Source organism: Sapajus apella, unplaced genomic scaffold, assembly GCF_009761245.1.
Source record: "Sapajus apella isolate SASKATOON/1434 unplaced genomic scaffold, GSC_monkey_1.0 scaffold1, whole genome shotgun sequence".
Classification (NCBI taxonomy): domain Eukaryota; kingdom Metazoa; phylum Chordata; class Mammalia; order Primates; family Cebidae; genus Sapajus; species Sapajus apella.
The window spans coordinates 81,413,385-81,428,589 of NW_022436941.1; the positions used below are offsets into that span (position 1 = coordinate 81,413,385).

The 15,205-nt window shown below is 38.1% G+C and overlaps 1 protein-coding gene and 1 non-coding gene across 2 annotated transcripts in view; both read right to left on the reverse strand.

Moving 5' to 3' along the window:
• MAP3K1 (mitogen-activated protein kinase kinase kinase 1) overlaps nucleotides 1–15,205 on the reverse strand; it is an 80,700-nt gene that overhangs the window by 35,870 nt on the left and 29,625 nt on the right. The window contains exon 2 of the mRNA XM_032280428.1: nucleotides 1,411–1,561. Coding sequence (XP_032136319.1) covers nucleotides 1,411–1,561 — 151 coding nt within the window. The remainder of the gene's footprint in view (nucleotides 1–1,410; nucleotides 1,562–15,205) is intronic.
• Nucleotides 899–1,006, reverse strand: LOC116554572. The gene has a single exon (XR_004270228.1). It is a non-coding gene; the product is annotated as a small nucleolar RNA U13 (small nucleolar RNA).

Consider the following 15,205-nt stretch of genomic DNA (forward strand, 5'->3'; position numbering starts at 1 on the left):
CAAAGCCGCAGGGATTATCAAGTCAGGGATTATTTAAGTCAGACACAAGTCAGTACTACACATCTAAGAGAGCTTTCCGAGGCAATGGAAATGTGCCAAACCTGCACTGCCCAAAAGGTAGCCATTGGCCACATGTGGTTAATGAGCATTTGAAATGTGCTTGGTGAGACTGAAAGATTTAATAAAATTTCTATTTCGTTATCAAAGGCATTATCAAGTGTAATTGGCATTATTTTCTTTAATGGCTGATACACAGCAATAATGAATACAGTTTTTTACAGTCATAGGCTTAAACTGGGAAAAGGCACCAGCAGTTTTACCCACCATTCCAGCAGCTTTACCCACCATTTTTACTTTTATTTACATCTAATTAATTTAAATGTAAACTTAAATAGGTATATGGGCAGGCAATGATTTGGCAGGGGTGTACTTTAGACCCTTGCCAAAGTTTAGATAAATTTTAAGTTGCCATATCTGTTTTACAAGAACAAAATAAACACAAACTTGCTTGTGGAGATTAGTGCTAGGATACTGTAATATTTCTTCCTTTTTAAGAATTAAGACACACATTTTATGATGATATTCTTATAAGAATATGTATTCTTGGTCGGGGGCAATGGATTACGCCTGTAATCCCAGCTACTTGGGGGGCTGAGGCAGGAGAATCACTTGAACCAGGGAGGCAGAGGTTGCAGTGAGCCGAGATTGTGCCATTGTACTCCAGCCTGGGCTACAGGGTGAGACTGCCTCAAAAAAAAAAAAAAAAGTATTCGTATACCTATAGCAAAGGATGGAGTATCCCTGCTTTTTAAAATCTAGGATTCTAGATTTTCTTTCATCAAACCCCACACATTTTTAATTTATCTTAATCCCCATGGGTCTATTAAACTTTTTTTCATGTCAGATGAGGGTAACATGCTGACATTGTAACAAAGCTGGGGAAAGGCATATCTTATGCATGCATGTGAAAACCCAATCATTACACTTATGAATTACTTTGCAGGATCAGGGGTCAATTATTTTCTTTCCTAGAAGATTTCTGAAATTAAGGTCCTTAGATCCTGTCTTAGAGATAAACATCTAAAATAAACTGGAAAAATTCTTTTTCAAATTTACAAAGTACAGTATAAAATTCCAATGAAAGGATTTTAGATATTGACATGAGAGGGCAGTCTTGGTTTAAGCATGTACGCTTCCACCAAACACAACAGTTAAGTTCCCAGAACAGTTTAAGCTGTATAGTGAGCACAGCTTTAATTATGGTTTGTTCCAAATGACCACAATATCAAGTAAATAAAACTACTACATTTAAAATGAAGAAGAAAAGCTTACAAGAGGATCTATTTATGCTTAATTTTCCATTTCCTCCTATGCTTTCTTCCTTACAGCTGGTAAGCCATAGCCACTTACCACAGGGCCTCGCCTATTTCTCCTTTCCAACCATTCGTGCTTCCAGGCTGGCATACAGGTTGCCTTCAGTTTCTCCCTGATCATTCGTTCCTCTGGGCGATCGTCCATCTTGTGCAACCCTTTGAGAGTTTCTTTATTCTCCATCTCACGACTAAAACGGAGGGAGAAGCAAAGAAAATGAGAAATGTATGTATGAAAAATAATTTCCAAGAACAAACAGAACGGACAGTTCTATTTTATACTTCCAATGGACATGTAATAAAGACAACTGCTGAAAACCCCAAATGACTTAAAGCATGAAAATATTCTGAACTATATACTACTGACACATATAATGCAGACCTTTGTTCCAATGTAGTTAACAAAATGAAAGCCAAGACATTAAGCACTGTATTAACAAATATATTCACTGAGACTGTTTGTTTTTAATTCTACCACCCAAGCATATAACAAATATTTAGAAGGGTGTATTACTACACTTTATCCCAGGATTTCCAGTAACTTAAGTCAATATAGATAGAAACTGGTGGATATGCTCATTTTTCTGAAATAAGCTCAAAAAATATTTAATAAGTGAAGTGAAACTTAACTGCATTGTCTATGATCCCAAAACAATTTTTCATAGCCTACATGATTAAATTTGTATTTTCACAGAACAGTAATTTCATGACAAAGCACTTGGGGTACTCTACACTTAAAGAATAAAAATTAACCAGTACAAACATTTGATCTTTACTTCATAAAATGATGCGGATTTACCAGAAGAAAACAATCTCTAAACTAAGAACTTTTGAGAATTAACTCTACAGAGTCTAATAGGCAATGCATCAAGCTCACAAAAATCACGAATTTTAAAATACATCCACATCCGCATGAGCATACATGCACACAGAATACGCATAGATTTGAAAACCTGATTCATAAGGATGCAGTTAAAACAACTACACCTTGGGATTAGTAACAACTTAAAACATATGAGGCTAATTTGAATGACTATTTTGAAAAGTCTACAAAGCTAAACAACAGTTTTTTACACTCATAGGAAAAGGAAATACTCAAGGAAATACCACAGACAACAACCTCAAGTTTACTAAAAAGACAAATTCAAACTCCTCTAGGAATTTTCCAGCTTTTTTTAAAAAAAAAAAAAAAAAGGAAAAGAAGAAACTATGAAACTACTTAAAAATTCACTAGAAAGAAAATGGTTAACTGGTTTCACTGAAGCATCAAGACAGTGAGGGAAGTAGAAACCAACATATTAACACCTCTGTATCAGAGACTGGCCTAGATATTTTTAGAAATACAAAGAATACCTAACATTTGGTTTGAAACTTAAAAATGGGTATTAAGACCACAGAGTAGGGCGGGAGTGCTGGCTGACACCTATAATCCCAGCACTTTGGGAGACCAAGGCAGGAGGATCATGAGGTCAAGAGATTGAGACCATCCTGGCCAACATGGTGAAACCCTGTCTCTACTAAAATACAAAAAAATCAGCCAGAAGTGGTGGTGCACACCTGTAGTCCCGGCTACTTGGGAGGCTGAGGTAGGAAGATCGCTTGAACCCAGGAGGTGGAGGTTGCAATGAGCCAATATCGCACCACTGCACTACAGCCTGGCAACAGAGTGAGCCTCCATCTCAAAAAATAAATAAAATATTTCCAACACACACACATGCACACACACACATACATAAATACTGTTACATAGAAGCAATACAATATTTTTTAAAAGTATGAAAAAAGGAGGATTATCTCATCTACTTCTTTGTGTGTGGCTGCTTTTAAAGCTCTGATTATAAAATATAAATGTTGGGGTATTTGTAGAAGAAAGAGTAAGAGAGGGAAGAAGGAAAGAGGAAGCGGGATGGAGGGAAGGGAAGAAGGCAGAGAAGAAGGGAGGAGAAAAAGGAGGGAGAGGAAGGGAGAGAAAAAGAGGTAGGAGTGAAGAACACAGGGGATAATGTGTCTTCCAAAAAATCCATCCTGCTCAGTGGGTACTTACTCCAGGAGGCTCGGCTTTGTAGGGCAACTGAATTTATGTGGTGACTGCATACCAAAAATTCACTTCCAAGTCTTTAGTATGAAAAGTCCTTTCCCCTTACAGTAACAATGTTGCAAGAGGTGGTTTAGTTCCCAGGCTAGTACTCAAAAAAGTGAGCCTCAGAGTGGAACTGCAGTGCATTTTTATACCAGAAGCTCCTGCACTCCCAGACCAAGGTGCTTGATCGTCTTTTCTCTCTCTTCCCTCAAATCTGTTTCAGGAGTATCTCTTCTCTGTTATGCATTTTCAGTTTCTGTTCCTGGCCCCTAGTCAAACAAACAAAGGACGTTCCTTGTCTAAACAAATCTTCCTGGATGGCGTGGCCTTCCTAAAGTCTGATTTGTCTCTTTCCTCTCCATTTGTTTGAAAATACTATAATCTTTTAGACCAATTTTTATTATAAATAACAGGGATGAGCATTGTAGTACCTGAACTTTAATACACATCTGAGATTATTTTTAAAATTTCTTTTTACCTTATTAATGTTTAAGTACTATGAGATTTCTTTTTTCTTTTGAGACGGAGTTTCACTCTTGTTCCCCAAGCTGGAGTGCAATGGTGCAATTGGCCCACTGCAACCTCTGCCTCCCAGGTTCAAGTGATTCTCCTGCCTTCCAAGTAGCTGGGATTACAGGCATGTGCCACCACACCTGGTTAGTTTTGTGCTTTTAGTAGAGATGAGGTTTCACCATGTTGGTCAGGCTGGTCTCGAACTCCTGACCTCAGGTGATCCACCCACCTCAGCCTCCCAAAGTGCTATTACAGGCATGAACCACAACGTCCGGCTGAGATTATGTCTTTAGAATAAACACCCAGAAACGGAAATGCTTGGTAAAAAATGTAGACAAATTAAGACTTCTGATAACATTGGCAAATAATCTTCTAAAAAACATGTCTTCTATCCACACCCCTACCCAGGTCAAAGTGCTAACTTAACCTGGTCTGAACTAGCAACGGGCTCCTAACTGAGCTTCTTCAACTTTGAATCTTACCCAGATTTCACAGTGTAGCTAGGGTTACTTCCTCCATTAAAATCCTCTAGTGGCTGCCCCCTGGGCTTAGACTAAAATCCAAAATGTTTAGCCCAGCCTAAGTGGCCCTGCATTATGTGGTTTCACCTCAATTCCTATCACCAGACCTGCACCTCCCCTTCTTCACTTTCTCAGTAACCCCAAGATCTTTCCTACTCAGGGCTTCTGAACAGGCTGCTTCCTTTCCTGCTTACTTTTTACCGAATTTCTACCCTCTGTCTATGTTTTCCATAATTTCTCAGAGGCTTTCCCAATTTCAAATTAAGAACTCCCAGTTCCATTCCTTCACAGCACTTGTATTTTTCCTTTAACATGGTTAACGCAGTTTGCTAACTGTTCCTTTCTTATGAACTGTAAGCTCCATGAGTGAGGGGACCAAATGTTATATCCATCTATGTATCGAATATCTAACCATGTCTGGCTCATAAGTATGAACATATATTAAGTGAATAGTATTTATTAACTCTGGCAGTGCTACAGCCTTCCTAACTTTAAATTTTAACGACTAGTCTTGTTATTAACTTTTTTAATAACTCTATTTTTAAGACTAAATTTGCAATTTAGATGTTATTCAGAACAATTTTCACTGTTCCTAATCTGCAAATATAAGCCGAAGTATTTTTCTTAGTCTCTTTGTAATAATTATATCATTAATTCTAGAATGTGTATTTTTTTTCACATTTTAATATCTGAAATCTGAATGCCTTTTGTAATCAAATGTTACTGTCATTTAACTGGCAGGTTTTTTTTCCTTCATGGTATATAAAATAATGTTACAACTTATAACTACTGGGATGTTAGAATCAATGAAATATAAAGTAAATCCTATTCTATTTGCCAGGAATAAATCATATCTACTCTTATTAATTTCTCTCTGAAATGGAAACCAAAGTGTGAAATTTTTTGTTACATACTTGTTTTTGTTATAATCCTAACCAATAATCTTCCATAAACCAGGCACATTTAGGGTTTTTATTTTTACCAGATGAGTGTGTGTATGTATGTATGTATGTATATATGTATACAGCAGTGATTTGTCATCCAGTTAAATCTCACAGCCATAGCAGGAAAAAAATATTTTTTTAACCAAAGCTAATCTAAACAGATAGCTATGAAGTCACTGGGAAAGCCATCTCCAATTCATGTTAGTTAAACATGAATGTTTTGGGGAGTTATTTTTGCCAAATCCATCACCTAGAAATATACCTATTTTAAATAAAATAATGGCTTATATACTGTTGACCTTAAAAAAATAACAGATTTTAGCAAAACAATGTATTTTGAGAAACTACCTTGAAGACTTAAAAATAAACAAAATTGTGGTCAGAAAAATATAAGAAATGTAAGCATTGTTGCAGATCAAGCTTTCTCTTCATTTCCAGTTTATTTAGGAAACATGAGGTTTCTCAGTTTTGGTTTCTAGATTCCTAAGAATTTGTGACTGACACAGAACTTCAAAAGAACCCTTACTCCCTGACGTTAGGTTTCTAGTCCTACAAAACTCATCTGCTAAAAACCAAGATGCTTCAAGGGTCCTTTCTCAGGGAAACTTGAGTCAGTCCTCCCTTTATAATGTGGTGCCAGCCACTGCTGATTGTGCTCTGTTGTAGATCTCTCCTCTACTCTTCTACAAAGTCTTTTTCTCCTAGTTTTGTGTCTAATCATCTTAATCAGTACTGTAAATTAGACCTTCTTCCTGGAGCCTCTTAAATGCCAACTATGGCCCTCTTCTCATAGCACAAAAAAAACTTCATAAATACACTAAGATAGATTTATATATACATATATATTTTGAGATAGAGTTTTGCTCTGTCGCCCAGGCTGGAGTGCAGTGGCGTGATCTCAGCTCACTGCAACTTGCGCCGCCCGGTTTCAAGCAATTCCCCTGCCTCAAACTCCCGAGTAGTTGGGACTACAGGTGCCTGCCACCACGCCCGGCTAATTTTTTGCATTTTAGTAGAGACAGGGTGTTTCATCATGTTGGCCAGAATGGTCTCGATCTTCTGACCTCGTGATCTGTCCACCTCGACCTCCCAAAGTGCTGGGATTATAGGCGTGAGCCACCACACCCGGCACACTAAGATATTTTATACCCGTCTCTGCAGATGATTTTTTTTTTCCCTTCCAGGAATACCCTTTGCCATCTCAATATAGCTTCAATGAAGTATTTCCTACCACCATTCTATGGCAGTTAGCTGCTCTCTCCCTACATGGCAAATATTAATTATAATATATCATAAAATTAAGTGTATGTTTAAGTATCTCCTTCCCTCTCCACACAGTGAGCTCTTCCAGGACAGGTTACCTCTTATTCATTGTTCTATCACACTGCCCAATGTCCTGGATGGGCCACAAAAGGTACCTGACACACTGCTCCTTCTGGGAAGCCAGAGGGTCTGCCCAGCTCTAAGGGTGGTGGCTAATGCTCAAGGTGCTTCATACATCTGAATCCATCCCACAGTTCACAGATGCCTGCTCCAGGAATGTTCCTTGGTCCAAAGACCCTCTATACTGAACGGTATTGCATGCCTGAGTCAGATCTCTCTCTCTCTGAGAGTCTGAAAGTAAAACACAAATAGTGTCACTGCAGGAAGAGAGGTACTTATAGAGAAACAGAGCAAGGTAATAAGTAGAAACACTGAGACAGAAATAAGGGAGAGAGAAATTAGAAGAAAGACAAGGATGGGGGAGCAACAAAAGTTAACATAACAGTTGTACCTGGGTCCCTTAAGCTGTTAGATGATGACAGCCACTTTTATACCACCCTGGATAATGAATGACTAGTTCTCCAGGAGCCAAGTGTACATGCTGCAATGGAGGAAACTTCCTGGTGGATTCTTTCATTTGGAATGAAATAAATTTTAACCCATCTCTGTTCCCTGCAACCTCAAAGAGTCTGATTAAAACATTAGTTCTGCACAATGCCTGGCACACAGGGGACATTTAATAAACACTCAAAAGTATAATCCTACCAGTCTACTATAATGTTTAAGTTATTTAATAAATGGCTCATCTTTAGAAGGAAATATTATGCCTGTCAACAATTAGTGATATGGAGAAATAACTGCCAGACTGTCATCAAAGAAAAATTACATTGCATGCCAGACAATGCATTAGGTGCTTTACACGTATGAATTTACTGCATCCTTCCAGCAACCCTGTGGAGGTCTTTTCCATCGGAGGCTTGGGGAGGCTGGGTTATGCCCAAGGTCACACAGTTTATAACTAAGTAGCAGGGCCAGATTCAAACCCCCACAGGCTAATGATTCAAGAGCCTGTGCTCTTCACTGCTGAGTGTTCACTGCCCAATCTGAGTTTGTTTTTTCAAGAAGTCAGCACCTGTGCTGATACCTATTTGATAATAATACAAAAAGTTTTGTTTTCACAACCGTGACTATTTCATTATAATGATTAACAAAGCATATAAAGCATATTAAGTATCTTCATTATTAGAGCATTTCACTGCAATAGAGGCAATTAAGACTTATGATCGTAGAAAATCTTTCTAGAAATTAATGAGATTTAACTTTAAAATAATAAAGGTTTTCATATCTTCATTCTCTTGGTGTCCAAGGAACATCAAGGAACCCTAGAAAATACGTTAGATTATTTAGGACAGGTACAATTCAGAGCTACCTAATTAAGGTCCACTTGTGAGGCCTTCAATAGCACCAGAAATTCACACACTACCAACCTCATAAACCATATTACTGAGGATAGAGGAGAGCAAGGGAGGAACCACCTTCCAAAACGATCTTGGTCCATTGTGGGACCCTTAAAGTGTAAAGTTCCAGGTAAAGGACAAGAGCAGGAATGACTTAGGGGAGAACAGGGAGAGCCTAATGAAACAGAAAGGCCGGCAACTCCTTCTCATGGATAGGGCTAACAGCCACATGGGTTACTCAATTCTCATGGGACACGGCTCTTACTACCCCATTTTACAGATGAGAAAAAGGATAAGAAGGGAGGTTCGGTTACATGTTCAAGGTGATAAAGTCTATATATAAAAAATACTGTGACTTACACTCAGATATGAGTGATTTCATAGTCTGTGTCTTTCAAGAACCAAAGGAAAATGAATATTTACAAGTACTTTTAATCTGTTGACCTAGATCTGAGGCACTTGCAAACAAAACCAAAATATTTTTATCTCAATACTAGGACAATTCTAATTTTCAGTAAGCTAGTTTCTCCAGAGATATAATGTCTTTGCCAACTGTTGGCCTACCCCTTCTTCTATGCAAGGAGGATTAAATAAACCATTGGAAGGGCAAACTTTCCATCTTTATATAATGCAACATTTATAACATAGGTAGGTTGACATAAGAAGTAACAATGTATAAAATGGCTCACATTCTGAAAATTAGTTTCCACAAGATTTTATTTCAGGTTTTATTCAGTAAAGTTTGACCCTAAGAACTAAAGATGGCAAAACTTCTATTTATTTATAACCAGAAACAGGCACTACTACTTTTATTCCCCCATAAGGTAAATATCCTCTCTTTAGCACAACAAAGGGTTCTTTCTTTTCTTTCTCTCTTTTTTCCCCCCCACAGGGAGGATTTGGCTCTGATGCCCACACTGGAGTGCAGTGGCACAATCTTGCTGCAACCTCCACTTCCCAGTTCACACAATCCTTCAGCCTCAGCCTCCCAAGTAGCTGGGACCACAGGCACAAGCCATCATGCCTGGCTCATTTTTTTTTGTATTTTTTGTAGGGATGGGGTTTCTCCATGTTGTCCAGGCTGGTCTTGAACTCCTGAGATCAAAGCAATCCTCCCGCCATGGCATTCCGAAGTGCCAGAATTACAGGCATGAGCCACCACACCCAGTTGATTATTTCTTAATATGGGTATGGCTGTGGTCTAATCAGTTTTACAATTTGTTGAATCTGTATCAGAAACCTTTACCGGTGGAAAAACTATCTCAAGTATTGTGTGCAAACCTTCCTATTTAGGGCTTTGAAAGATATGTGCACAGAATTCACCCTCAAAAAGCTCATGTTCTGATTAACCACATCAACAATTAAGTAATATGAGAGTCAAGTAACAAAGACGTACTAATTATAAACAATGAATATAAGCAGTCTAATACCACCTTAGTGATTCTGACTCATATTTATAAAATATTCTACATGGTCGTGCACAGTAAATCCATTTACCTGAAATCATGGATTAGTTTCCATTAAAATACCACTCCCTTTGAGTTTTAAAAGTATTCTCCAGCACAAATTACAGGATTTTGAAAACTAGAACACAGTATAGAAACATAAATAACATGTATAAAATTAACCAAAATTAAAATAAGACAATGTATTAACAGATAATCATACTGTAAACACAGCTGAACTAGACAAGGAAAGGGTAAATTCTTTGAGGGCAGGGCCTTTTCCCTGTCCTGCAGCTAGGAACAAAGCACCCAGAACAGATGTCATGGGCTTGATAAACACTCCCTGATTCAGAATCAAGAATAGCTGGTTATCACTTCTAATTAACAAAGATCTAAGAAGTAACACCATGTAGATGTTATAACATCACTCATAATGGACACACATAGCCCTTAACAACTTCCACCATAAATTAGTCTCTAGGAACATGTAAACAACTTCAAAGAGAAAAGGTAAACAACTTCAACGAGAAAAGGAAGAATATTCAAAAGTTTTTACTACTTCCATATTAGTACATTTTTAAGAGACTAGTTTAACAATCATCAGGCAACTATAATAAAGGCAGAGAGCTACTAGTTAGCATCAAATCATTCTTAAAAGTGACAACTCTGGGGGCCGGGCGCGGTGGCTCAAGCCTGTAATCCCAGCACTTTGGGAGGCCGAGGCGGGTGGATCACGAGGTCAAGAGATCGAGACCATCCTGGTCAACATGGTGAAACCCCATCTCTACTAAAAATACAAAAAATCAGCTGGGCATGGTGGCACGTGCCTGTAATCCCAGCTACTCAGGAGGCTGAGGCAGCAGAATTGCCTGAACCCAGGAGGCGGAGGTTGCGGTGAGCCGAGATCGCGCCATTGCACTCCAGCCTGGGTAACATGAGTGAAACTCCGTCTCAAAAAAAAAAAAAAAAAAAAGTGACAACTCTGTATGAATTTCTTTTGCAGTCGATTACCTTTGACTTAGTCTATGAAGTAAAGTACAAGCCCAAATCTCCCTTTAGTAAAGTGAACCAAAAAGAAAAAATGTATATTAACTGTACAGTTCTCCTACACGAAAACGTTCTTATATGCTCAAAATGTATGCATATATTTAAAGCAACTGATCCTCTATGGAATACTGAATAAACTTGAAGGGATTTCTAAGTAAATTATCACTGGTAACTCAAACTCAGTGTACTATAAAATTTCACAAACCACTGGAACATATAAAATAATGCCTGCATAAAATACTGACAACTGTAGACCAGTTGTCACTATTATGAATAGAGAATACGTTATTAAGTGAAAAAAGATTCTCATTTGTCTTCTGGCATGAGTACATTTTTTAAAAACCCTATTCAAGATTATTTTATGATTAAAAGGCATCTTTCTTGACCACAAATAGTCATAAAAATATTCAAATACGAATTTGAGAAATCACGTTGCAGGAAAAGTAAGTAAGTCTTTTTTACTTTTTTGTTTGTTTTTTTTTGAGATAGAGTCTCATTCTGTCACCCAGGCTGGAGTGCAGTGACAGGATCTTGGCTCACTGCAACATCTGCCTCCCAGGTTGTTCAAGCTTCTCCAGCCTCAGCCTCCTAAGTATCTGGGATTACAGATGCCCACCACCATGCCTAGCTAATTTTTGTATTTTTAGTAGAGACAGGATTTCACCATGTTGGCCAGGCTGGTCTCGAACTCTTGACCTCAAGTGATCCACCCACCTTGGCCTCCAGAAGTGCTGGGATTACAGGCATGAACCATCACATCTGGCCAAGTCCCTTTTACATTTAAGTTAACATACAAACATTTTGGATATGCTTCAACAGCCTCCAAAGTCATTGACATATTTAAGGTAAAACATTATGGCTAAACTTTCAGGTGGACATGTTTAAATAGGGTAAGTATCATCAAATAAAAGGGGCTATATTCACCCCAGGGGAAGCCCAGATAAACACTAAGAAAAAGACAATACAAAAAGATTTTCTAAATCATCTCTTTACACCTGCTTAGTCCCAGACAGTAAATAAGGCAGCAGTACAAAAGCTTGGTTATGGTGATTCTTTGGTACACTCCTGTCTCTCAGAAATGTAGCTGGCAGATTCCATTAAAAGCTACCACATTCAAGTTATTAATGTACCACACACAATAAATCAATCTAATAGACATTACTGATTATATCACTCAATAACAGAATTGAGATGTTCAATCCAAATTTGGAAAAAGAACAGTTCTTCCTTCTAAATGTATTAATAGAGGAACAGAAAAATCAACAAACGTATGTAAGAATGAAACTAAATATGTACATTTTGTTACACCATGGAAACAATCGTGAGCACTGACAAGTCAAGAAAATGTCAAACTGCAACAGAAGTCAAACCTTGCCAGGAGGAAATATAATCCAGACAAGACAAATAAATATACAACAGATTTTGGAGAAGGGGATGGTGGAGAAATAGCTGTGCAGAAACAATCAAGAATATGTAACGACTCTTAAAATTGATAAAGATTTTAAAGAAAACTAAAAGAGTTAAGACAAATCAAGTTAGTAAGCAAATTTACTTGGTAGCAAATGAAGATCCTAGACAACCAGCAATTTGAGTCAGGTACAACTATTTTTTAAAGAGCAGCTGAAGAGAAACTGCAAGAGGTGAAGGCAGGCATGTTTTCTAGTGAACACCCTTGGTGTGTAGGCATAAAAGAAAACAAATGGGACTGGAGTGAAACCAATATGTTGTTAGTTCCGCTGTAACCTAAGACTCAAGTTCAATGAAATCCGCTGACATATCACAAATTATTAACTATAATGTATGGATAATATTTACATAGACAAGTGAAAGCTGTAAAAACAGTCAGACCTGAACAGAAATATGAGTTTGGTGATTCTGTATGATTCATCATCTAAGTAAATATATAAAAACCTTAGTGACAGAAAAACAACATTGTTTTGCAATTTAAGATAGACAAACTGTAAAGTTACTGGCTGTCTTGGGAATATTTACTACTTAGTCTAAATATTTATTTAAAACACTTCTATCACTCATCAGAGTAATCAGCTTTGTAACAGTACTTCTAAATACCACGACTCTTCCACCCATCTTCTTGGGGGAAGGAACTCAGAACATCAATCAGGCTTAATGTAAACTATTTTCTAAGCACCCAATAGAGTGAGTTTAAGATCAATATGGTCCCATTTCTCATTTGTTCATTTCTAACAAAAACCCACAAAAGCTTGTATTCTTTTGATACTCTGTGCTAAAAATTCCATTGTTTATTCTTTCCTTTGTTGTGTCCTTGGTACCTGAGGAAAAACCTTTAGAAACCTTTGTTAACAAAATGAAACACTGTGAGCACCCTCCTTCCTAATTGTTAAACACAGATCAGCAAGTAAGAAAAAGAATGTTTTTAAAAACAAAACAGTTTTTGTCTACATGTATATTTCAAGAACTCCCCCTTGCTACTTGACAAATAGAGGGCTGGGAATGTCTACAAGACAACTGATGCATAAACCTAAAGATGTTACACTACACTAGAGAAATAAGTTGGAACTTCCTACACTACTACTGTGGGGGAGTTCTCAGCAAGGCAGTGGATCCTGCCCTTATCTGAGGACACTGGTACAGAATCCATGACACAATGGAATGAAAACTTCTGTTCTTTCACCATTTGGGTTTTCGTCAAAGATTCCAAGTCAGTGTTACATGAAGGCTGCAGTGTATGTTTCTCCTATGTTTACTAATTATCTTTGAGGAAATGTGACAGAGCAGTCTGAGTATACTTCTAAGTGGTCAACTGAACAGGGCTAGTACATACTTAGGAAAGTGGTCTGTTAGTGTATGTAGGTTATGGCATAATACAACTTACTATAATTCTTAGCCCACTAACAAAATTTATAGCTTCTGTATTTTAAGAAGAGGTTTTAGATATGTAATATTTTGAGTGAATCCCTTCCATTTAAAAAAGCCCTTAATTGGTTTTAATGCTCTGAGATTAATGGAGAAGAGGGGATAACCCGGAATTAGCACACAAAGCCCTCTTACAGTGCTTGCTAGGAGGATTTCTTTCAGAATTCCACAGAACGGCTAGTACTATACTACTTTCTTCCAGCTGGTGGAAAGGCATGTTAACTGGGATGCTCAGAATGAGGAAGAATGACTTCCTGACAAATGCAGCTTTTCTTCTTTATGCTTTGAATGCTAGCAAACCACTCCATTCAATGAATGTTGGCACACCTACCACGTGTAAGCACTGGCCAGGCAACAGAGAAGAAAAATTAAAAAACGAATCAATAAAACAGAGTCTGTGTTCCTCCAATCATTTTGTCTTGCAGAAGCAAGAAAACACAATGTCACCTCTGATGTAATAAAAGTATTTAACATCTCATAAATAGTTCCAAGGGCGGAATGATCTCTATCCTTAATTTTATCTAGGAGAGTCCTGAAAAGATCCACAAAGGAGGTGATGCCCGAATAATTTTAAAGAACAGAACTGGCAGGGATAGAGTTGGTGAAGGCCGAAAGATATTTTAAACAGAAGACATAGCTTTGGCAAAAATAATATCCTATAATACTAAACATCTCATGATTCTGCAGATTAGGGAACACTTGATAAAATGAAGTTAGTTGGCTTTATCACAGGATAGCACAGAGCCTCTACTAAGACCTCCATGTGTCACAAATCTCCAAGATGAAAAAGAAGGTATGCAGCACTCATCATGTTTACTTGGCATGGAAGTCTTTTTTAGCAGAGCATCGCTGATAGCGCAGTGTTCCTTGAAACATACTCTAAGAAACCTGTACTGGGACATCTCTACAGAGCCTCTGGCTCCAGTAAGCCAGTATTTCTAAGAAGAAAACTGCAGAGAAAAACACCAGCTATCTTAATGTCTTAATACTTCTTAAGCTATTACAAAATTTAGCATGTCTGTAGTGCAATAAAGGCTCCAAGAATGCAAAATAATATGGGGAGAAAAGATTATTTAGACAGCCAGCGAGATGGGCAGTCTCCTTGTATGAACCTACCCTAAGAGAAGGGGGCATCAGACATTCAAGCCTGGCCCAATCCAACCACTAGCAGAGGACAGAGTCTGTCACAAAGATTTGCCCCTGGCCCAGTCCACTCACTCTCTAACAAGCTCTCAGGTCTGGGGTGAAGGCAAAAAAAGCCATGAGCAGAGCAAAATGCAACACAACACAACACAACACAACACAACACAACAACACAACACAACACAACTAAGAAATCTTGATAATTTAATACTCTAAATGTCTCCATATGGTTACAAGTAAGTCTCAAAATACAAAATAAAATAAATGGGTCTGGGGAATGGTTCTCTTTTTATTACAAGGACCCTGGAGCTCTGCAAAGTGGGAACGTTATGCATCTTCAGCACTGATGGTGCGTTACTGGCAGGACTGGTGGGTGAAGCAGGTAAGAGGGTGTGAGGCCAACGTGGCTGAAGGAGGTGATGGCAATGGCCAGAAAGCAGTACTGACCAAAGATGGCTACTGGGTAACTGGCCAAATTCAGCCTATAAGACCTACACTGGGCACTTCAGGAAGAATTGGTGGGTAGG